At 41.7% G+C, this 24,042-nt stretch overlaps 1 protein-coding gene across 2 annotated transcripts in view; it reads left to right on the top strand.

Annotated features, from left to right (window-relative positions):
• Positions 1-14,129: 14,129 nt before the first annotated feature.
• Positions 14,130-24,042, top strand: part of TMEM71 (transmembrane protein 71) — a 30,399-nt gene continuing 20,486 nt past the window's right edge. For both annotated transcript variants that reach the window (XM_010834770.1, XM_010834771.1), the window contains exons 1-5: positions 14,130-14,421; positions 15,842-15,923; positions 17,353-17,413; positions 19,879-20,091; positions 21,971-22,143. In XM_010834770.1, the coding sequence (XP_010833072.1) occupies positions 15,878-15,923; positions 17,353-17,413; positions 19,879-20,091; positions 21,971-22,143 (493 nt within the window). In that variant the 5' untranslated portion in view covers positions 14,130-14,421; positions 15,842-15,877. The remainder of the gene's footprint in view (positions 14,422-15,841; positions 15,924-17,352; positions 17,414-19,878; positions 20,092-21,970; positions 22,144-24,042) is intronic.

The raw sequence follows: 24,042 nt of genomic DNA, 5'->3' as shown, positions 1-24,042 counted from the left end.
GAAGATCATGGCATCCAGTCCCATCACTTCATGGGAAATAGATGGGAAAACAGTGGAAACAGTGTCAGACTTTATTTTGGGGGGCTCCAAAATCACTGCAGATGGTGATTGCAGCCATGAAATTAAAAGACGCTTACTCCTTGGAAGGAAAGTTATGACCAACCTAGATAGCATATTGAAAAGCAAAGACATTACTTTGCCAACAAAGGTTCGTCTAGTCAAGGCTATGGTTTTTCCTGTGGTCATGTATGGATGTGAGAGTTGGACTGTGAAGAAGGCTGAGTGCCGAAGAATTGATGCTTTTGAACTGTGGTGTTGGAGAAGACTCTTGAGAGTCCCTTGGACTGCAAGGAGATCCAACCAGTCCATTCTGAAGGAGATCAGCCCTGGGTGTTCATTGGAAGGACTGATGCTGAGGCTGAAACTCCAATACTTTGGCCACCTCATGCGAAGAGTTGACTCATTGGAAAAGATCCTGATGCTGGGAGGGATTGGGGGCAGGAGGAGAAGGGGACGACAGAGGATGAGATGGCTGGATAGTGAACTCTGGGAGTTGGTGATGGACAGGGAAGCCAGGTGTGCTGCGATTCATGGGGTTGCAAAGAGTTGGACATGACTGAGCGACTGAACTGAACTGCCTGTAAGGGACGGGTGCAGCTGAAGAACCTATGACTAAACCGAAGTGACTTTTCTAAGAATAAGCCATCCTTGATGGCTCAGACGCTAAAGAATCTGCCTGCAATGCGGGAAACCCAGGTTCAATCCCTGGTCTGGAAGATCCCTTGGAGAGGGCATGACAGCCTAAGAATAAACGAAGAATGATAGCAGAACTACTTTTCTTGAACACCTGCTGCTGCTGCTACTAAGTCACCTCAGTCGTGTCCGACTCTGCGACCCCATAGACAGCACCCATCAGGCTCCCCCGTCCCTGGGACTCTCCAGGCAAAAACACTGGAGTGGGTTGCCATTTCCTTCTCCAATGCATGAAAGTGAAAAGTGAAAGTGAAGTTGCTCAGTCATGTCTGACTCTTTGTGACCCTCATGGACTGCAGCCTACCAGGCTCCTCTGTCCATGGGATTTTCCAGGCAAGAGTACTAGAGTGGGTTGACATTGCCTTCTCCACTTGAACACCTACCATAACCCAAACTCTGTACTAGTCATAGAACAAAGCGTCCCTATTGTAAGGGAAACCAACAAGTGAACACATTGAAAGAATTTTGAGATAAACATCTTTTTTCTCTTTCCAGGTTGCCACTTTGATTCTCAAGCTTTCTAAATGCAACATTGCATACAAACAACACAATACTCTGATCACACTTTACATAGTGGAGTTAAAATAGCAAAGTATCACTCTTTAAGCTTCCAGTATAGTGAGATTCAGTAACTTAAATAATTACATCCATATCCTTTATTCAACAGACATTCAATCAGCTCTTACTATGTTACTTATAGCTACTGAATTACACTGAAAGATAGTAATATACAGAAAAGATATAAGACAATCTCTGTGGACATTTGTCTTCTTGGTTTTTCTGTTGACCAGTATATGAAATCCCTTTCCATATTTGGGAAATTTCCCATTGTGGTTGTCATTAGAACAGTACACCATATATTTCCAGAATCTTCTGTACACATAGCAGGTTTATATTTTGCACCTTCCTTAGAATTATGTGTGACCATTCGATTTGCTCTGGCTCATAAAATGAAATTGGAAGTTTTGTCACAGCCAGTTGGTAATTTAAAAAGCCAGTTCACCAAGCTATCTGTGTCTGGCACAGTGAAATGCAATTTCTGAGATGGTTACTGTTCTAACAACTCATATTCTAATAAGATTATGATGGCGCTAATCCACAACTGACATATAGTATAAGGAAAAAATAATTGTTGGTTTAAGCTATTGAAATTTTGAAAGTTGTTTGTTACCTAATAAAACTGACATATACACCCACCTTATGAGTCGCAGGGCAAAAACTTTCAACCTTGCACTAAATAAGATGAAAATATAAGAAACTCATGTTCTCAGTTTCCCTTGCAGCTAAAGTTCTGTTCTCAGCTATACCAATTAGCCTCTCTCACTGAGAACTCTGTATCAGAAACTGCTAGTGATGCTCAAAATGAGAAAAAAAAAATTTCCAGCAGCACTGGAAATACCAGTAATCACATTTCTGATTTCAGTCCAGAGCTAACTAACTGAACCCTGGCAAAATCCCTATTGACCCACAAACCAGTAGGTGAGAAAAAATATGTATAGTTGTTGTTTTACATCACTGAAAATTTGAGGTTGTAATTTAAATAGAATACATACATGAAGGATAGCAGAGATTCTATCCAATCTCCACAGTTGGCTGACAATCTACCAATCTACCCTGAACAGATGATTCTTCCTTTTTAATTGGAATTTAGCAAGAGATCCCTCCAATAATGTAATTTGAAAGAAAATAAATGGAAACTAGGTCTAACATAAATGATTCCTGGCTTGAGTGGATTGCATGGGTGAGTCTTCTCAATGGAGTCAATACCTTCCTTTAAAGGGCTCCGTAGAAATGGACAGGGCTGGATTGGCAGGGGGCTTGCGGGGGTGCGGAATGTGAGTGTGTGTAATTTTAGTTGTCACATGACTGGGGTAAGGCACTGTGGAAACTGAGTGGAGAGGGACCCCACCTTAGTGGGGAGAGCAACCAACCTCCAGGAATGCATAAGTTACTCCCATACCTTGAAGAATTTCCATTGGTCATACATGACTTTTGAATGCTCCTCCAAACATTCATATAGGTAAAAAAAATTGTTTTAATTAAAAAAAAGAAACTGTTCACCATTTTCACAGCATAGAACTCAGTCTTGTAAGCACGCAATATTTTTGCAAGGTTTTAATATACATTCCATTTTCAAGGACTGAAACCACTGTGTAACATGACAGAAGGCTCTCCTCTTTGTATACTACCAAGAGTTTACTGCACCTTTAAAATCATGTCGCCAGTGGCAGGGCCACTCATAGTAGCTGAAGCACTGATAGAACACACCTGTCACTCTGCATTTTACAGCTGTTACATTCAGGATAAACCTAAATTTCTACGCTGGCACTTGACCACTTTATTGTGGCTCTGTGAGTCGAGGCTGAACACCTGTGTACTGAGATGTATATTATTTTTATTGAGTTATTTTCATAAATAATGTATTTTTAATTTATCATATGACATTGTACTGATTTTTTTTTCAAAAAATCAATGTGGAGTTTTTCTATGTGGAGTTTGATTATTTTTATTTATGGATTTAATTTCAGAGAAGTACAGTGGGTCTTAACATAGTATTAGCTCTAAAAAGGGGACATTAAGTCCTATAAGATTGATAGAAAGCTCATATAGGCTATCATTGCTGCTTTTGACTCTAGAAAGTCAAAGGTCAGAACCGAAAGGGATGCGAGATATAGAAAAGTCTAGAGCTGACTCCCCAGCTATACAGTGAAGCTATGCATCGCCCTGTCCTCTCTGTTCTCTCCCACCCAACACACGCCTCATCCAGATGGTAAATGTTAGCCATCAGTCACTTCATCTCCAAATTTAGATAGAAAGAATTTACAGCTGTGTTTGAGTGGAACCAAACAAGCAGTGGGCAAATTATCTTGAAACAAGGGTCTTTAGATAGAAATCACTGAACTAAATTCCTCCAACATTAAAAATATGCATATGGAACCATAACATCTCCTGGAATAGTCAAGAACTGTCTATACCTAACTTAAGAGAAGAAGTCATTACTAAACACCAGGTATTCCTTAATTACATATAAAACACAAGAAAGCTATTTTGTGTGTATTGCTTTAATACGTATAATTAGCATCAGTGAAGAAAATTGAAGCAATTTAAATTTTTAAAAAATAGACTGGTAGAAACTTAACCTACTGAAGGAAACATCCTTTGCACATTATCTATTCCACTTACAAATCTTTGAAAATGGCACTAATGTCACATTCTTCACCTGCCAAAGAATTTGGTTCTCTTGTCTCTCTAGCACTGTATCCTTTAATCAATTGACCAGAAGTGATAGTTGTTTCTGAATTAATCTCTGGCAGTTTGGCCCCTAGACCCAGTATGAACCTGCCAGACCGATATCTCTCCTGTATATTCACACACGGAGTTCTACTCACATTCCTAATGCATTTCCCATTGGGATTCTGGGTTCATAAGCTGCTTTCCTAGAGTGAGTCAGCCCTGAGAACGATGAGACATTCTAGACAACTTTATTTATATTACTCGAAGTTTATATGCTATTCCAAAGCTACCTGGGTTCCTGAGATTTTTGACGATTTTAGACTTGGCAGTAATTAATGATTTCAGTCTCTGCTAGTAAAGGTCATAAAATAGAAAAAAATAAAAGTTTGGCTCAGAAAAAAACTTGGAAAAACACAGTAAGCGGCCTGAATGACAAAGAACTTGTGTAGATTGCCCTGAAGCAATGGAGTGACCATAAAATTTATCATCCAAACCAGGGGCAATTTTAAGAATGGGAAGAAGTGTGATTAATAATTATACCAGAACAACAGGTGGATATCTGGGCAGTCCTGGACAAACTGAGACATATGATCGTGCTACGTAAAGCAGGGGGAAAAGAAGGAGAGAAATCAGAGATTTCCTAAATGGAAAAGAATTGAATATGAAATCAACTCCTGATTCCTCGATGAATTTTCCCATTTTTGATAACTAAATGAGGATGAGCTCCTTACTTCCAGGTACGATGTCAATGGGCTTCCCAGGTGGCGCTAGTGGTAAAGAACCTGTCAGCCAATGCCGGAGACATAAGAGCTGTGGGTTCAGTCCCTGGGTTGGGAAGATCCCCTGGAGGAGAGCATGGCAACTCACCCCACTATTCTTGCCTGGAGAATCCCATGGACAGAGGAGCCTGGCGGGCTACAGTCGATGGAGTCGCAGAGTCTGACGTGGCTGAAGTGACTTGCCATGCATGCACGTGCTAATACTTTGAAGTTCCTCTGATTCTGATAATTGTTGTTTACTGTTATCACTTTCATGCACTCTGTGTTTCTCTAGCATTGGTCCATCAGTCATTGGCATTAGACCCACTCAGGCTGTTTGTTAAAATGCAAGTTCATGGGCCCTAACCTGTATCTTGGCAATAGAGACTGAAAATCTGCATTTTAAAAGCCTTCCTAAATGATTCTTATGTACATGGAAGTTTCATACCTGCAGTATGTTAAGGGTCTTGTGGTTGCATGAGACAGAAATTCAATACAAACAGACCTAAGCATAAATGGAATTTCTGTTTGTGGAATTAAAAAGGGAGATGGGATATTTTGCCTTCTGGGGTGGTTTGAATTAGGGATCAAATGATAATACCTTGCACTCTGCTTCCTATGGATTAGCTTGATTCTTGGGATCCGCATCCTCCAGGTCCCCAACAGCTTCCGACTTATCACTGAAACATCTTAAAGAACATACAAATGTGTCCTGGACATCATTCTCTCATTGGTCTAAATTGAATCAAGTGCCCAATTCTGAGCCAAATGTAGTGGCCTTGGAAATGACTTACACTGCTTTGTCATGAACCTGGGTCCAGTCCCCAACCGAGCCAGTGGGAATGGAGCCCAGCCCCAACCCCAAGGACTGAGAGATGGGGATAAGCAGGTCCTTAAAAGAAAATAGAGGTGCTGTTACTGGAAAGAAGAAGGGAAACGGACAACAAAAACAACTGATATTCATCGCCACTGACTTATACTGATTCTAACTCCAAACGACAGTTTACAGCCACTAACTTGTTCTCTACATCTGTGAGTAGTCTGCTTTGTTGTTATTGTTCACTAGTCTCTGGTATTTTTTGGATTCCACATATAAGTGATCTCATACAGTATTTGTCTTTCTGTCTAACTTGTTTCACTTAGCATCATGCCAAGTCCATCCGTGTTGCTGCAGATGGCAAAATTTTCATCCTTTCTTTATGGCTGAGTGGGTATTCCATTATATTCCGTTCCCCATATACCACATCATCTTTATCCACTCGTCTGTTGATGCATACTCTTTCTAGTTTTGATTCAAACTCTGACAAATCAAAAACAGCATGCTACTTCCAGTTCTTCCACAGCTGTTGTTGACCATTGGCAATGTGCCAAGTTCAGCGCTAGGCCCAAGAAGCATGAGGATGAATAAGCTTAATCCTTGATCAAAGGCGTTAACAGTGTAGTCCAGTAGACCAACACACTAACAGGTCATCTTGATACAGCGTGAAGGCATATTCAGGGTCAAAATATGTGCTCTAACTGGTCACTTGCAATTTGACTAAGTATCTGTCCTGTTGGTCAGGACCAGAAAACAATATCAATATCTCCAAGGTAATTGTCCAGACACTCAGATGAAAGAGAGTTCTACCTGTGGGGGATGGGAGAGGGCTGGACCAGGGCAGAGAACTTGTTAGGACATGTGTTGCCACAGTCCACAGTTTTGTCTTAGAGAAAAAGCGCTGAGGCAATCCAACCTTGTGGTCAGGTATTAGATTACTTCCTCTTTTGCAGTGTGCAAAACATTCAACAGAGTCAGTGTCCCCAAGAAAAAGGTAAACATCCTTTGATTTCCTTTATGTGCTTTCCTTTTTATGTATCTATTTTTGAGAACTATGAGTACCATGAAGATCATAGGAGACTATATATTTGAAGGAAATAAATCCATGAATGTATTTCTTGCTGTTGTCTTTTAATGGCAACTTAAAATAAGAAAGCGTATGAAAAGCAGAGATTAAGAATACCACAAATTGTATGTTAGACCTGACGCTGTTACCAGAGTGGCTGGGGTCTAGACACTTCTCTGATTTTCCTTTCCTCACAGGTGCATGAGAATCTTAAGTCTACTTCATGGAGTTGTAATGAGGATTAAATTAGAAGGAAGCAGCCTTATATGTTTTCCAAATGAAAATTGATACACAAATGCCAGATGTTTCCAAATGTTCCTTTCTCACCTTTCATGCGGACCCTTATATCTGATCACTGTCATCTCTGGGGGTTCTCTAGTTCCCTCTCTGTGATTCTATGAAAACACACATTTTCTGAAGACTCACTTTGCTTCAAGTCCTCTATTTGCTGCTGGAGATCATGGAGATGAGTAAGGCACTGTTCTCGCTGCCAAGAATGCAAGCTTTTATTAAGACTTTATTACAGGCCTTTCACTAACGAATCAGTCTCTCTCTATCTTCCTCCTCGACAAACTCCCCATCCCCCAGTTTCTCAGTCTGCTTCTTGTCTCTCTCCAACTCTCCCTTTAAAAAGTACTCCCATGACAATTAGAACTGCAAGAAGTATTATGTAAATTTTAAAAAGACGCATTAGTAACAAAGGCAGTTTGAGAACATCAGTTTTAAGAAAATCTAATGTAGGACTTCCCTGATGGTTCAGTGGTTAAGAATTTGCCTGCCAATGCAGGGTATGTGAATTCGATCCCTGGTCCGGGAAGAGTCCACATGTTGTGGGGAAACTCAGCCACGCACCACGACTACTGAGCCTGCACTCGAGAGCCCAGGAGCACAACTACTGAAGCCTGAGTGCCCTCGAGCCCTGTGCTCTGCGACAAGAGCAGGCACCCAACGAGAAGCCCACTCACAGCAACTAGAAAGCAGCCCCCACTTGTTGCAACTAGAGAAAAGCCCAAGCTGCAATGAAGACCCAGCACAGCCAAAAATAAATACATTTTTTTAAATGGTTGACTATGTTTTTGACAGAATGCACAGCCAAAGAGGTACTGGCTTGGTATCAAAGACATTATAACAATTCAAGATTTCAGAGGACTTCTCCCACTTTCCTACTCCTAGGAACAGAAAGTGGACTGAGAAAGTTGCTCTGTTCCCAAAGAAGGTATGTCCCCTCATTTTCAGAGGTGGTCAAGGAGAGTAAGGAAAAGGAATGACTTACTTTCCAGAGGGTAAAACCAAGAGCCACAAATAATTGCCTGGGTTGCCACACCTCGGGAGTAGAATTAGGGTCTTATCAGGAGCGTCTTCCATTTGCTGGGTGTAGGGCTCTTGTAGTGTCTTGACTATTCAGTTATAGAATTTCTATGGAACAGCCATTGCTGTGTGTCTGCCATTAATCCCCTTTCTAAAGGGGAAGGTTTAGGGGGAAAATATCCTGTCCTTCTTCAAGTATTGAATGTTGGGCATAGGGGGCAAGATGGTTCAGAAATCTCCATATAAAAAGGAACCAATATAGAAATATTAGAAGATTCTAGGCTTGAAATCTGTGGTCATGATTGAATGGGATTTGGGGGTGTTCTCTGTGGAGATACATCCTCTTAGCATTTTTGAAAGTTAGAGAGGAGGTAAATATTTGTGACCGAGATGGAGGGCTATAAATTACATAATCATTTCAAGCTATTCCCTTTCTTCCCTACATACATCTACTCCAATCCCCATTCATTGCCTTGTGACTTGCAGTGCTTTCCCTGGAGACGTGTACTTGCCCCACTGACACTGAGGCTGACTGCATGATCTGCTTTGACCAATAAAATACAAGTGGAAATTTCAAGTGCCAACTCAAGACATGTCCTCCCCACCCCAGCCCCAGGGGCTGATCCACCAGCCTGGTTCCTGGAATAAAGGCCTGAGGGGCAGAACTACAGCCAACTTGCAGCCAATATAGGGCAAGACATGTTGGTCAGATTCAAGCTAAGAGGCAGAATCATCAGGAAAGATGGAAAGTATGATTTTTTTGAATAAGCATTGACTCTTAGACAATTTTATGTTATTTTTGCAGATATGATTATTATTACTATTTAAGAGACTTGCTTTCAGAAGAGAATTTTCTTTTGGTGACAATACAAAGTCTGTGAAAATGCAAGGTACTTAAATACATTGAAAAAAAAAATCTGTTGTCCTTGTTTACCACTAATCACAACAGTTGGCTGGTAGAAAGATGTGAGTTACTGAAATGAACAGTGTAAACATGTGTGATCGATCATCCACACAATAGGAAGAAAAATTGGGCTCCTTACCGTTTGCTTATAAAGATGCTACAAGGAAACGTGTGGTTATTGGAGGAGGTCATGGACAGAATGTGACCAAAGGGTGACCTGTGGGCTGGATCCAGCCAGTGGAAGGTTACTCACCCTTCCTACCCCCAAACCCCCACCCTCTGTCTTTGGAATATTTGTTCTGCCCACTGTTTCTGCCAAGCGAGTCACTTTCAGTGATTCAGCTTTGAGAGAGTAAGTTGTTATTGGGACAACCTGGACTGAATACATGACTAAATCAGGTTAAAACATCTATGTAAACTTTGGAGATTCAGTCGGGTGGGTACAGAGATCTACTCATCTTGTGGTGCTCAGGACAAGTCTTGGAAGTAGGTTCCATGGTTTATTCAGCCTGCCAACTACCAGTCTGGAGTTCTCTGTCTCCTTCTTTGGTGTGTCCTTGCTTTCTGTGTATGGGGGCCAGGTTGTGAACCAAGAGTGTGGTCCAGACAATCTGAGATTATGTTAGGTATACATGCTCTGTTTATACAGTTTCTTTGCGTTAGGTTTTTGAGGGAGAAGGGAACAATTTCAGACACTAGTAAAAAAGTTTCAGTTTATTTTTTTTGTTGCAGGGATGCTGAACCAGAAGTTATAAGAAGATTGGTCAGGATCAAACAGTTGCCAGGAAGTAGGGTGAGTGGGGACCACTGGAATCCCTGGAGAACCAGCTGGAACATGACTCCATCTATCACTGAAACCCACGTTGGCCTCTTCCCATCTCTAAGCCTCTAACTTTATTGCCATGATTGCCCTGCTATAGAGCCACTCTCACTCTTGGACCAGGATTTGGGAAGCTGAAGGAAACCATCCGTCAGGGATCAGAGCTATGGGTCCAGTGCATGCAGTGAGCCAGTAGGTAGGTCTGTGAAATTTTGCATGAGCAACAATGAGGCCTGAGCCACATGGACCTTCCAAGGAATACCATGGATCCTGCTGAATACCCACCTTCCAACTCTTGTACTAATTGCAATTCTGGCCCATCCTAGCTAGGGACATACAGAGAAAGAACTCTGAGACATACGGTCAGTTTAACCATATTGACACATAAAGCCACTATGTGGGACAATATGTGATAATTACTACAAGCCACTAAGATTTGGGCTTTGACTTTTACTATGTATGCTCAGTTGCTCCACTGTGTCCAACTCTTTGAGACCCCATGGACTATAACCCACCATGCTCTTCTGAACAGGGATTCTCCAGGCAAGAGTACTGGAGTGGGTTGCCATTTCCTACTCCAGGTGATATTCCCAGCCCAGGGATCAAACCGCATCTCTTGTGTCTCCTGCATTGGTAGGTGGATTCTTTACCACTGTGCCACCTGGAAAGCTATAGCTCTGCTCTGAAGAAAGAACTATTTGCATCTAAAAGATGAGTAGGAGAGACAGTGGCTGGGGAAGGAGATGGCCAGGGGCAAAGGAAATAGCGTGTTCAAAGAGTTTGAGGTGGAACTAAGCTGCTGCTGCTGCTAAGTCGTTTCAGTCGCGTCCAACTCTGTTCGACCCGAGAGATGGCAGCCCACCAGGCTCCCCCGTCCCTGGGATTCTCCAGGCAAGAACACTGGAGTGGGTTGCCATTTCCTTCTCCGATGCATGAAAGTGAAAAGTGAAAGTGAAGTCGTGCAGTCGTGTCGGACTCTTAGCGACCCCATGGACTGCAGCCTACCAGGCTCCTCCATCCATGGGATTTTCCAGGCAAGAGTACCGGAGTGGGGTGCCATTGCCTTCTCGGGAACTAAGCTGGAGAACCTGAAAAAACAAAAAGCCACCATGATTGAATTCTAGAAAGATGGGGTGTGGTGAGGGAAAGAGAGGCTGGAAAATAGGCAGTACTGGACCTCCCAGGGCCTTGTAGATACTGGAAGGGACTTTGAACTTGATCTGAGAGAGGAGTAATGACAAACCACTGAAGTATTTAATCAGAGGAACAACGTAATCAGATATTTACATTGCAGAGATCATTCTGGCTGTGGCTTAGAGCAGCAGTCCCCAACCTTTTTGGCACCAGGGACTGGTTTTGTGGAAGAAAATTTTTCCACATGTAACGGTGGGGTGGGGGGTGTTTTCCAGATGATTCCAGCACATTCTATTTATTGTGCACTTCATTTCTATTGTTATAACATCAGCTCCAGCCTCAGATCATCAGGCATTACATCCCAAAGGTTGGGGACCCGGATTTGGGGGATGTGTTCGGAAGAGGCAGATGACAGAAAGTTGGTACTGAAGTCCGGATGAGAGAAGGTGGCCTCTGGAGCGCCAGAACTGACAGTGGAGATAGAGAGAGTCTCATTCAAGGGCTACAGAGGGAATACTGTTGACTGCTCCTAGTCCCCTGACCTGAGCAGTTGAATGGAAGGTGATGCCATTCAATGAGACACAGAAATCCAGAGGCGGGTGAGGCTTAGGTAGGAAGGGAAATCATGAGTACTTGAAGGAGTTAAGCAAGCATGCAGGCATGTTTATTTATTGCTTATAGTATTTTAAATTTAATTCATGACATGCACCAAGTACTATTAGCATTTCCCAAAGTGTACTCACTAGCATCCTGCTCACCAAAAAACAGTGTATGAACTACAGTGTTTTCCCAGGAGCTGGTTGTGTGTGTGTGTGTGCTTGGTCACTCAGTCATGTCTGACTCTTCGCAACCCCATGAACAGTAGCCTGTGAAGCTCTTTTGTCAGTGGTGATTCTCTAGGCAAGAATAATGGAGTGGGTTGCCATGCCCTTCTCCAGGGCATCTTCCCAACCCAGGGATCAAACCCAGGTCTCCCACATTGCAGGCAGGTTCTTCACTGTCTGAACCACCAGGGAAGCCCAGGAACTGCTTACAAATACAGAATCTCTATTGCTACTTTAGACCTACTCACTTCTACAAAATCCCCAAGTGATTCACAGTACATTAAAGTTTCTGAGACACAGACTTAGGACCAAGTTTTATGAAATGTTATGTGACCAAAAGGTTTCCAAGGAATATTATTTTCATAAATGATGAGAACAGGTGTTTTTTGAGTAGTTTCAAAGCCCATTATTGCTTAAAGAATTTATAATGATTTCTATTTTGAAAACTTATATTTTCCAGAAGCTTTTTTTAAAACTACTTAAAAAAAATTACTTTACAACCATACTGAGGCATGATTGACATAGAAAAAGCTGAACATATTTAATGTACACAATCTAAGTTTAGAGATAAATATACACCCACGAAACCACCACTAAAATCAATGCCAATAAATATATATCCATCACCTTCAAAAATTTCCTCCTGCTCTATTTATCTACTATCTGTGATAGGTCACTTAACATAAGATCTGCCTTCTTAGCAAGTTTTTAAGTATGCAATGTAGTATTGTTAATTGTAGATATTATGCTGTTCAGTAGATCTCTAGGACTTATTTATCTTTGCATAAACTTTGCATCTTTTGACCAACACTCCCCTGTTTTCTCCTCCTCCCAGTCTCGGGCAACCACCATTCCACTTTTATAAAGCTCACTGACCTGGTTGTTGGCTGCATTCTTGGCTCATGGATTCAGGACAACTTTTGAGACAACTTTCAGATCCTTCTCCAACATGACAGCTTGCTCCATCCAAGTGTGTAAGACAAAGTGGTAAGACAGATGCCTCCAACTTTTGTAACCCAAGCACAGTAGTGGCAACCCACCAGTTTTGTCTTGTTCTATTTAGAAGAGGCAAATTATTCGTCTCGGCCCCCACTGAAGGGGAGGGGATTTTGCAAAGGATTCTTAGGGGACAGCTTTGAAAGCTGCTGACCACGGACTAGATGGACTTGCCTCCTAATAGCTTTTCCTGCCTGAGGGTGTTCTACAGAAGACTCTGCCTTTGGTATAACCTCAGGGGGAAAGGAAACCCCCAAGAAAGAATGAGATTAACTTTTCTGCAGCCTGGTGACTGGTGCCTCAGAAGGGAAGCTGATTTACAGAAAACAAACAAGGAATCCATCTTGGACATATGAGCTGAGGACTCACTTAAGTCTCATTTTTTTAAACCTCATTTAATGTTCCAGGCCATCCAGTAACATACATATTATTACATTTATAAATGTAATGAGAAAGTTACAACTCAGAGGTTAAGTCATAAACTGGGGGCACAGCTAGTATGGCAGACAGAGTTTATATGTCTGTCTGGGTGACTCTCCATTACCCTATGCAACTCAGTATTGATGGAAGTTCTATTTCTTTTATCACCGACAACTGCAGGCTTTGTAGAGACCCTACAATAGCATCTGGTGTTTCCCTGGTAGTTCCAATGGTAGAGAATGTGCCTGCAGGACAGGAGACCTGGGTTCCATCCCTGGGCCAGGAAGATCCCCCGGAGAAGGGAATGGCAACCCACTCCAATATTCTTGCCTGGAGAATTCCATGGACAGAGGAGCCTGGGGGGCGGGGGGCGGAGGGATACAGTCCATGGAGTTGCAGAGAGTTAGACATGACTGAGTGACTAACACTTTCATTTACAATAGCATAAGAAGTTTTATAATAGCTGAAGAGTTTTCAGCTCTAGAAACATTTAAATATAAAATTTAAAATGCCACTCACAGTTTCTTGAAAAGTCCAACCTTTGTTGGATAAACATATTGGCACTGCAGACACTTTCAGAAGATCAAGCTCTGGAATTTGGTAGTCTTCTGAATTGAATAGCATCAATGCCTGGTCACCAATAACGATTTGGGCAAAGCATTACAATGCACTAAATGCATGCATACTAAGTTGCTTCAGTTGTGTCCAACCCTTTGCAACCCTATGGGCTGTAGCCCACCAGGCTCCTCTGTCCTTGAGATTCTCCAGGCAAGAATCTTGGAGTGGGTTGCCGTGCCCTGCTCCAGGGAGTTTTCCCAACCACACACGACTCATACTGAAAATGGCCAGAAGATGATAAGTGAGAGGTGCTGCTTCTCTGAAAGTTTTTCTTTTTTTCTTGCAGCTGGGGTGATGAGTTGGTGCAGAAGAGCATCCCTGGTGTGCCTGTGATGCGTCCAGCTGGTCTGATTCATCCCCCACTGCCGGTCTAGGAGACCGCTTTAATCTTCACCATGTTCCTCAGCATGAGCGCCACTGATGTGAGTCGCACAGGAAGTGTGACCTCATTGTGCCTCTCAGCCTCTGGTTACGCAGGCTGTTTTTAAAAGAAAACAAGAGCAGTTGTAGGCTGCTTTCCAGAGAACTATATGCCCTTCTATTCTCGGAAACAGCCAAAAGAACAAGTGGCTACTGAAGACAAAAGTTCCCTGCAAAAGCCTGCACAGGGAGATGTGTGCAGCTATCTATTAGGAGGAGGGAAAGACGAGGTTTCTCTTTCTTAAGAGACTTCTGCACCTGTTGATATGCTGGCATTATTTTCAGCTGAAGACCTGCTAAGTCCTGGATCTCTCTGCTGACTCTCAACCACAGGAAGCATCATATTTCAGTAATTATTTTTCATTTATCAATTAGAAGAAGAGGTTGGGAACTTTCTTTGGAAGGAAGACGGACGGACGCATGGGCAAATTGCTTTACAGGACAGAGGAGTTGCTTTCGTAGAACTGATAGATAGGGTCTGTTTTCTTGAAAAGTCTTAGAGCTGCACCGGAAGTCTTTTTCAATGTTACTAAGATTTGATTAACTGTTAGCTAACCGTAGCCTGTTGTATTTCCATTAATAAGATGTAGCAGTAAGACCTTACTTTCTGCTGTGCAACTTGTTGGCTTAAAATTGAACTTGATGATTGGGGGAAATTAACATAGGGTAACTTGGGCTGAACAAAAATGGAAAGGACTAGTGACATTGTACAGTATTGTAGAGCAAACAGTATTATTTTATATTCCAAACCATTGAAATCTATGCGTATGCTTTGATTTAGAGATCTTTCAGGGGATGGCAGAAAGTTCTCCTGATTTCTCTTAAGGTTCCTATAAGGCAGGATCTATATTATCTGGCAGGTTTTGTGTCTAGTTTATTGAAAGAATCAATTTGAATATATAGAATTATTCGGGTTTGTTTTAATTGTGTGACAGCTACAGAAACAATCCATTAGTAGTTACCACATTTGAAAAAAATGTGAATAGAGATGATGAATCAGAGAAGAATTTTGTCTTACCTTACTCTGCTGCTAGGATAATAATGTATACAAAATTGAATGATCAGTGGAAAGCAGATCCATTCGATGAGTGGTAAGTGATGAAAGTTTACATAATATACACACTTGTATATGTGTTTAATTTGTAACTGAGAAAGTAAATTATATGTTCATAAAAGGTGAGTTTTGAAATCTGCCCAGCAATATACTATTTTTAGTGCAATGCTTCTTATGCTACTTGGAAATGTCCAGGCTGATAGTAATGATAAAGACCACCAGCCCTCTCTGTAGCTACCTGTCAGTGGTTTGAGGTGTTAGGCAAAAGACGGTCCCCAATCTTCTAGCATTGTTTGAACTTGATAATGAGGTTGAAGTGTGGTGGATGATAAAAATACAAATACATCTATTTAGAAAATTCTAAAACCAATCTTTTTTTTTTTTTTCGGATTTCTTGACCAAATAATTAATTTTCGTTATTTTATTTTGAATACAAGTCAACCTTTGTAAGTTTTGCTTTCCCAAATAAAATGTTATCTTTATTTACAGAAAAAGATGATTTAGATGCACTGAGTGAGACAATGGAAAATGAAATATAAAATCATCGAGGCAGACACAAACTCAGTGGTCCTTCAACTCTGCCTTCATTTCCATTTATCTCTGTATTCTTTCAGTAAACAAATCTGACTAGTGCAATGAGTAGATGCCATCTGTTTTGGCATCATCTTTCTATTTTTAATACATAATCCACCTTTTTTTTTAATGTCTTGTGCAGAAAATCTGTGAAGTTTGAACAAGCAGCCGTCCCAAGATGTACCAAATATCTCAACTGATGTCAACACCAGTAGCAAGTAAATGTAAGAGAACTGCTCTACGCAATTATCTTTTGAACGATTAGATTCCTTTTAGCAATTTCCCTGCTTTGATTTTGCTGATACTCATACCATTAACCATCTGTCAGTAGCTTGTGCTTCTTAAATGCCAGCGTTCACTTTGGCAATGATTTTGACTTCATTTCTTTCCTTGAGAGAAATGTGGTATTTTTCCTTTTAGTAGAAAAAAAAAATCACTTTTTTAGATGCCTGTGCATAAACGTGAAAGATTGTTTATCAGCTACTATTAAGATGCAAAACGGTTTGTCTATAAAAAAAATACTGAATGATTTTGATAGCTACTTACAGAAAATATGGGCGTTGTTAAAACGGTAGTGGTTTCAAATTTCTTCCTTCCTCTTGTCATTTGTTTTTTCCCCAAACCCTGCTTCTAACGCTCCCTCACACACCTACAATTTTCTCCTTCAAATCAGCCAACTCAGTCTGAAAGTCTAAGCTCCTTTCTTTGTCTTAGATATTAATTATCAGTAATGGAACCAAGTTTCACTGAGGCTGTCTATCACAAGTATTCACACCATTTCTATACAATATAAAATGCTGCAATAGCATTTAGAATATTAATCAACTGCAACTTTTCCCAACTGAAATCTGTTGCCAGCCCTTTGGTTAAACCGGAATGAATGAATGCACAATCTTTTTAAAAAATTAAGAATATTCACAGGTGTCATACACTGGAAAATCATTTCTAGAAAACAGACATTTTTTTCCTCCAACAACGTCTTCTGCTCGTTATTTTGTAATAGAAGTGCCTTCAGATGCACTAATGAGAGAGAATCTAGGCAGATGATTGAATTCCTCAAATGAGTAAGCTAAACGAAACAGCACATTGGGTAATTGATTTGGGTTTTCGACAGCTTCCCACAATATGTTTTCTTCCTCCTTTTCATGGGTCAGTTTGATGCTAATGGTTTATTATTTTTGTTGTTGTTCAGTTGGAAAGTCATGTCTGACTCTGCAACCTCATGGCCTGTAGCCCCCCAGGCTCCTCTGTCCCTGAGATTTTCCAGGCAAGAATACTGGAGTGGGTTATCATTTCCTTCTCCAGGGGATCTTCTCAACCCAGGGACTGAACCCTGAGTTTCCTGCATTGGCAGGTGGATTCTTTACCGCTGAGTCACAAGGGAAGCCTGGTTTATTATTGCCTCGTCCAAACTAAGGAGTCTCTCAAGGAGTGTTGAAGGAGAGATGAGACAGAATATAGAAACCCCTGGATTAGGTCTTGCTCCTGTAGAGTCCTGAGAACGAGTTATGTTAGTCATGAGTCACTGGAGGGTTGCACCTGTTGAAATCTGCCGAGGCTGGGACATCAGCTAGTCACACCCTCCACTGTGTGCAATCATGCATGTTGATGCAGTGTGATAAATTTGTGTTTCTCTCTCATTTGCTTATGCAGATTCTTCCCAGTCGGAGAAAGAGTATGCTGTAGAGCCGTCCCCCCCATGCATTCTCCCAAGGTATTCTAGGGGACCTCTCTCGTGAAACATCAGTCAGATTTTTTTTTTCTGTATGCATTATTTTGTTGTATTCTTGACTTGGTGATCCAGCAGCTAAGACTCTGTGCTCCCAATGCAGGGGGCCCGGGTTACATCCGTGGTAGGGGAAGTAGATACCATATGCCACAGCTGAAAGATCCTGCATATGGCAACTAAGACTTGGCACAGCCAAATAAATAAGTAAACAAATAAATACTTTAAAATACTGGAAATTCCCTCTCAGTTTAGTGGTTAGGACACTGTGCTCTCACTGCCATGGCCTTGGGTTCAATCCCTGGTCAGGGAACTAAGATTCCACAAACCGTGTGGTGCAACCAATATATATATATACTGGTTTTAGCTTTCATCCAATTTTGATATGGAAATATATTTCCAGTCTCATGCACATATGAACTGAAAACTTGCCTAACCTAACAATGGAGATTGGAAGGGAGAGGAGTGTGTGGGCAAATGTGAATTGCTCTTGTTTGGTGCATACCAAATACTGATGTATTGTTACTTTTTCTCTTAAATTGATATTCTCTTAAATATACTTTTACTGCCTTATTTTATAAGAGCCATGAGAGTCTATACCAAAGCACAAGCCAGCCAAATCTCATGTTCCATGAAGACATGCTGAATCTGCCATTTTGTTCAAGTTCTGCAAAGAAGTCTCTATCTTTTCCTTCCTTTGCTTTTCTTTTTTCCCTGGTCTCTCTGTCTTTTATTCCTTACACAGGCATCAGTTGATGTTTCCTTTAACATTTTGTGAATCATGCCAGTAGTATAAAGGAATCATGCAGTGATATTAGAACCCGCCCCCTCTTATAAATTTCGGGCCTCCTGCTACAATCAAATGAATCAGCCAGAGGAACAAGCAGCTCTTATGGAAAGAGCGCGTGCCTTAGAATCAGATAAACCCAGATTCAAAATCTTAACTCTGACACTTACTAGATGTGTCAAATACCTGATATATTTACCATTCTCCATCTCTCTCTCTCTCTCTCTTTTTTTTTTCCTGCTGTACTATGAAGATACCAATCTTTAACTTTTAGGGAGGTTTGTGAAAAGCAGATAAAGTGTGAAGTAGGGGCCAAGCTCATAGTAAGTTTTCCATAAATAACATCCATTTAAAATAGTGTTTTGCTAACTTTAGTGCATGTAAGTGTGAGTAGTCTTTTTTCTTTGATGGCACCAGTTATTTTTCTAAGTTTTTAAATTTTTTTATTGACGTATAGTTGATTTACAATGTTGTGATAATTTCAGATGTACAAGAAAGTGATTGAGTTATATATATTTTGAATATATAGATATGTGTATATTCAGAGTGAATATTCAGAATATATATATATATTCTTTTTCAGATTTTTTCCCTTAGAGGTTATTACAATATATATATTGCTCAGTATATTACACAGTACACTATCTGTGTACTATAGTACACAGATTTTTGGTTATCTATCTTACATATAACATAAATAAGCTTTAAACTTAAAATTTTTTTCAGAATTTCAGTAAAGGGTGAGGCACAAGGTTGCATTTCAACCATATAGGCATGTGATTGTTTTTCAAACCTAAGGCAGTTACAGATGAGCCTGACCAAGTAGAGGACTTCCCTGGATAGCAGATCAGGGAAGGTAACTGTGTGATCACGTATGCAGCTGATCTGAGGGAAATTGGCAAAAGCCAAAAAAAAAAAAAAAACACAAAAAACTCTTTAAAAAATATTTGTGTATTTATTTGGCTGCATCAGGTCTTAGTCGCAGCTGCCAGATCTTTCCTTGTGGTGGTCAGACTCTCTATTGCAGCACGCACGCTTAGTTGCTCTGTGTAGCATGTGGGATCTTAGTTCCCCAACCAGGGATGGAACCCATACCCCTTGCCTCACAAGGCAGATTTTTTTTCTCTTTTGCAAAGCAGATTCTTAACCACTGGACCACAGAGAAATCCCCCAAAAGATCTCTTTGACTGCATGTTCTCCTATAACTCATTAGTGTCTGGTCTGTGTAGTTGCAATTCCCCTACTACAGTGACAAGAGTAAGGATGTAGCAGTTGGAGGGCTCTTCAAAGAAAGGGTGGGGAGTGAAAGATGCTTGGAGCTTCCAGCATCCCAGGTAGGCTGTTTTGCAATTTCTTACATCCAAGAAAATGGACCATGTCAAGGACGGGGTGGAGGGGGCATCATATCTCAAAGAAACCAATTCACCCTAAGTTTTCATCAAAGTGTTTAAAACAGGAAGAAGCACTAAACGTGCTGTAGTTCAGTGGTCTCACAGGTGAAGAGATGAAGCTCAGAAGATTAAAAGAGACACCATCAGAAGTGCAGAAGTAGTTGGTCATCAGGAAGGCAAAGAGGTGGTTTTCCTTCATGGTGACTACATGTGTGGTTTGTGTGTGGCTGGATGAACCGGATACAGGCTGAAAGGGCTTAATCGTCCCCCTGTAGCTCTGTCTGTGATTTCCTCAATGGTGACAGTCCCTTTGAGGGCCACTCCGGAGATCCCCTGATGGACTCCCCATTCACCTGTCGACGAAGTCCCAGACTTCTCACCAACGGCTACTACATCTGGACAGAAGACAGTTTTCTCTGCGACGAAGATGGAAACATAACCCTGAGCCCCTCCCAGACCAGCGTTCTCTACAAGGAGAACTTAGTCAGGTAAGTAGAGGAGGTTAGGTCAAAGGATCTGCATTCCAACCCATCTGTCAATTATTCATTCACTGGTTCATTGAACATTGTGTATAAGCGGCCTATTTCTGCTCCAGATCATGGAAGTACATGGGCTCATAAGAAGCAGGGGTGGCTGACTCATGAAAACAAACAAAAGTTATGAACTGGGATGTCCCTGATGGTCCAGTGGTTAAGACTCCCCGCTTCCATGGCAGAGGGTGCAGGTTTGATCTCTGGCCAGGGAACTAAGATCTTGCATGCTGTGACGTGTGATAAAAAAAAAACAAACCTTTTTTTTGGGGGGGCTGGTGTTTAAAGTAATGAAGATGGGCTTCCCTGGTGGCTCAGTGGTAAAGCATCAGCCTGCAAATGCAGGAGACATGGGTTTGATATCTGATCCCGGGAGATTCCACATGCAACTAAGTTCAGGTGCCACAACTATTAAGCCTGTGCTTTAGAGCCTGGGAGCTGCAACTCCTGAGCCTACGGGCCCTAGAGGCCATGTTCTGAAACAAGAGAACCCACCACCATGAGAAGCCCTTGCACAGCAACTAGAGAAAAGCCCGCACAGCAATGAAGACCCCGCACAACCAAAAATAAAAAAATCAATTAAAAGAATGAACTAGTTTTTTTTAAAAAGTAATGAAGCAATAGAAGTGCTGGGATAGAAGCCTGGATGGAGGGTAGCGGAGGGGAGAAGGAAGAGAGGCCCATTTTCTTTGGCGGGATAGATTAAAACGAGCTTCCTTGAGATGAAGACGGTTGATTGGATGTTAATTAAGAGGGATGTAGAAAAGAGGACTACCTGAGAGAGGGTACAGGTATGGAGGCCTAAGAGACCCTGATACAGTGTGAGGAATGGCAAGTCGTTTGGAAGAAACACAGTTTACGGTGGAAAGACTGCTCTCCACGAGAGGAGACTAAACCCAGAAGCAGGGCTGGATGGAGGGGGTTACGTTCCAGCCTGAGGAATCTGGGCTTTATTCTGTAGATTGACAGGAGCCCTTGACAAACTGTCAGATTCATCCTTAGCAAGATAACACTGCTTATAAGGTAGAGGATGGATTGTTGGATTGTGGGGAGTGGGGACACATGGAGAACCAAAATCTTTGGAAATGCAAACCCAATCAGGTCACCACCATCTGCTTCTCCTTGCCATACTTCAGAGCCCTTTATGTTAAATTCTAACTCCTTCACATAATAGTCAAGGTTATTATTGGCCCTCTTTTTACCTTTCCTGCCTCAGTTCCTAGCATGACTCAATATGAGACTGTTTGTTTGTTTACCCCAGAAAGCCTTCCTGGTCTCCAGATTAGCAATACCTCTCCTGGTGCTCTCAAAGCAGCCCTAGTTGACACTGCCAGAACACACGTGCACACAGCACTCACCAAGGGAGCCAGACTGCCTGGGTGTGCATCCCAGCTGTGTCAGCTACTAGCTGTAAGACTTCAGACAAGTTATTTAACTTCTTTGTGCCTCAGTTTCCTGATCTGAGATATGGGGTAGCAGTAGTACCTACCTGTGAGGCTGTTCCAAGGATAATGTGAGTTACTGGGCATAAATCACTAAGAAAGACACCAAACACAGGATGAGGTCAATGAAAGTGTTCGCTATATCTGCATTACTTTTGTCTTTCGACCCAAGGTTTTGTCTTTTATCTCAATATCCTTGACATTGATGCAAACGCCTGGCACATACAGGAATCTAAGAAACTTCTCTGGAATTAATGGAGGAAAAAAAAGAAATGCGCTTCATGGACCTGGGCGACAGACACGGGTCCCATGTGTCTGCTTTCACTGAATTCTCTGCTTTGCCCGTGAGTTGACTGCTACTTGTTATTCACCTTACTACTTTCATTTCTCTCCAGAATATTTAGAAAGAAAAGGAGAATCCGCCGTTCTTTTTCTTCTCTCTTCAACCTCAGTGCCTCTGAATCCTGGCTGCATGGAAGTATCTTTGATGATGTTGACTCCTCCCCCAGTGAGGATGTCTGGTTGGAGGGGGTCAGGAGGCTGGAAACAAATCACTGCAAAGAAAATGGTGAGTTGAACCTCTTTTTTCCATGGTGAGGTAGCATTTCCAAACGGGCAGTAGCAACTTTTAAATAATCACCTAAAGTCCTCTCCACACTACTCATGTGATCCAAATGTATTTATCTGCATCTCATGCAAAATAACCTAATTTAAATATACAAATTATTAAGCCAATAATACCTGGAACATATCTGCATGTCTCCAATGGATCTTTTCTGTACAGGACGCGGATAGACAAAGGTTACTGGAATCAGAATTCAAGTCCTAGTTTGGGCACACTGTGATAGTTACTTAACTTTGCTAAGTCTCAATTTCCTCATTTTAAAAATAAGATATGTATACATGCTGCTGCTGCTGCTGCTAAGTTGCTTCAGTCGTATCCAACTCTGTATGACCCCACAGACGGCAGCCCACCAGGCTCCCCTGTCCCTGGGATTCTCCAGGCAAGAACACTGGAGTGGGTTGCCATTTCCTTCTCCAATGCAGGAAAGTGAAAAGTGAAAGTGAAGTCGCTCAGTCGTGTCCGACTCTTAGCGACCCCATGGACTGCAGCCTACCAGGCTCCTCCGCCCATGGGATTTTCCAGGCAAGAGTACTGGAGTGGGGTGCCATCGCCTTCTCCGATATGTATACATAGTGTAACACATATACATACTCCTATCGAAATTTATGCTATATGCATAATTAGATATATAATATATACATATTATATGCTGCTGCTGCTGCTAAGTCACTTCAGTCGTGTCGGACTCTGTGTGACCCCATAGACGGCAGCCCATCAGGCTCCCCCGTCCCTGGGATTCTCCAGGCAAGAACACTGGAGTGGGTATACATATTATATAGTACACATTATATGATATTAATATATCTAAATATGTATGTGCAGATACATATATAAATATAGTGTAGGAACTCAAAGCACATCTTTTTTATGGTTATATATTTTTATTTAATCAAGAAATATAATAAATGTACTTGTATGTGTACTTATATACACATACAAGTATTTTTAATACTAATTCACACCATATACAAAACCCAGTTTGGGGTGGATATTAGACCTAACTGCAAAAACAGGGTCTATAAATCTTCTTGAAGAAAACTTAGGAGACTATCATCACAACCTTTACCAAGGAGATTTTTTTTTTGGATAGGACCCAGAAAGCACTAATCAGAAAAGGGAAAAAGAAAAGTAAGATAAACTTAAAATGATTTTCTGAAGACCCAGTTCAGAAAATGAATACAGACAAAAACCATTTTACACAGCATATTAAAGAGTGGCAATGGACTGAAGAAAATGGGAATGGCTAGGAGGAAGCTGCTGTGTTACACAAGGGGCTCAGCTCGCTGCCCTGTGATGATCTAGATGGGGGCAGTGGGAAGGTGAGAGGAAGGCTCAGTTCAGCTCAGTTCAGTCACTTGGTCATGTCCGACTCTTTGTGACCCCATGAATCGCAGCACACCAGGCCTCCCTGTCCATCATCAACTCCCAGAGTTCACTCAAACTCAGGTCCATGAAGTCGGTAATGCCATCCAGCCATCTCATCCTCTGTCGTCCCCTTCTCCTCCTGCCCCCAATCCCTCACAGCATCAGGGTCTTTTCCAATGAGTCAACTCTTTGCATGAGGTGGCCAAAGTATGGAGTTTCAGCTTTAGCATCATTCCTTCCAAAGAACACCCAGGGCTGATCTCCTTTACAATGGACTGGTTGGACCTCCTTGCAGTCCAAGGGACTCTCAGGAGTCTTCTCCAACACCACAGTTCAAAAGCATCAATTCTTCGGTGCTAAGCTTTCTTCATAGTCCAACTCTCACATTCATACATGACCACAGGAAAAACCATAGCCTTGACTAGACGGACCTTTGTTGGCAAAGTAAGGTCTCTGCTTTTGAAGATGCTATCTAGG

Source organism: Bison bison, unplaced genomic scaffold, assembly GCF_000754665.1.
Source record: "Bison bison bison isolate TAMUID 2011002044 unplaced genomic scaffold, Bison_UMD1.0 scf7180017864036, whole genome shotgun sequence".
NCBI classification, from domain to species: domain Eukaryota; kingdom Metazoa; phylum Chordata; class Mammalia; order Artiodactyla; family Bovidae; genus Bison; species Bison bison.
This window is presented reverse-complemented; position numbering and strand designations above follow the sequence as displayed.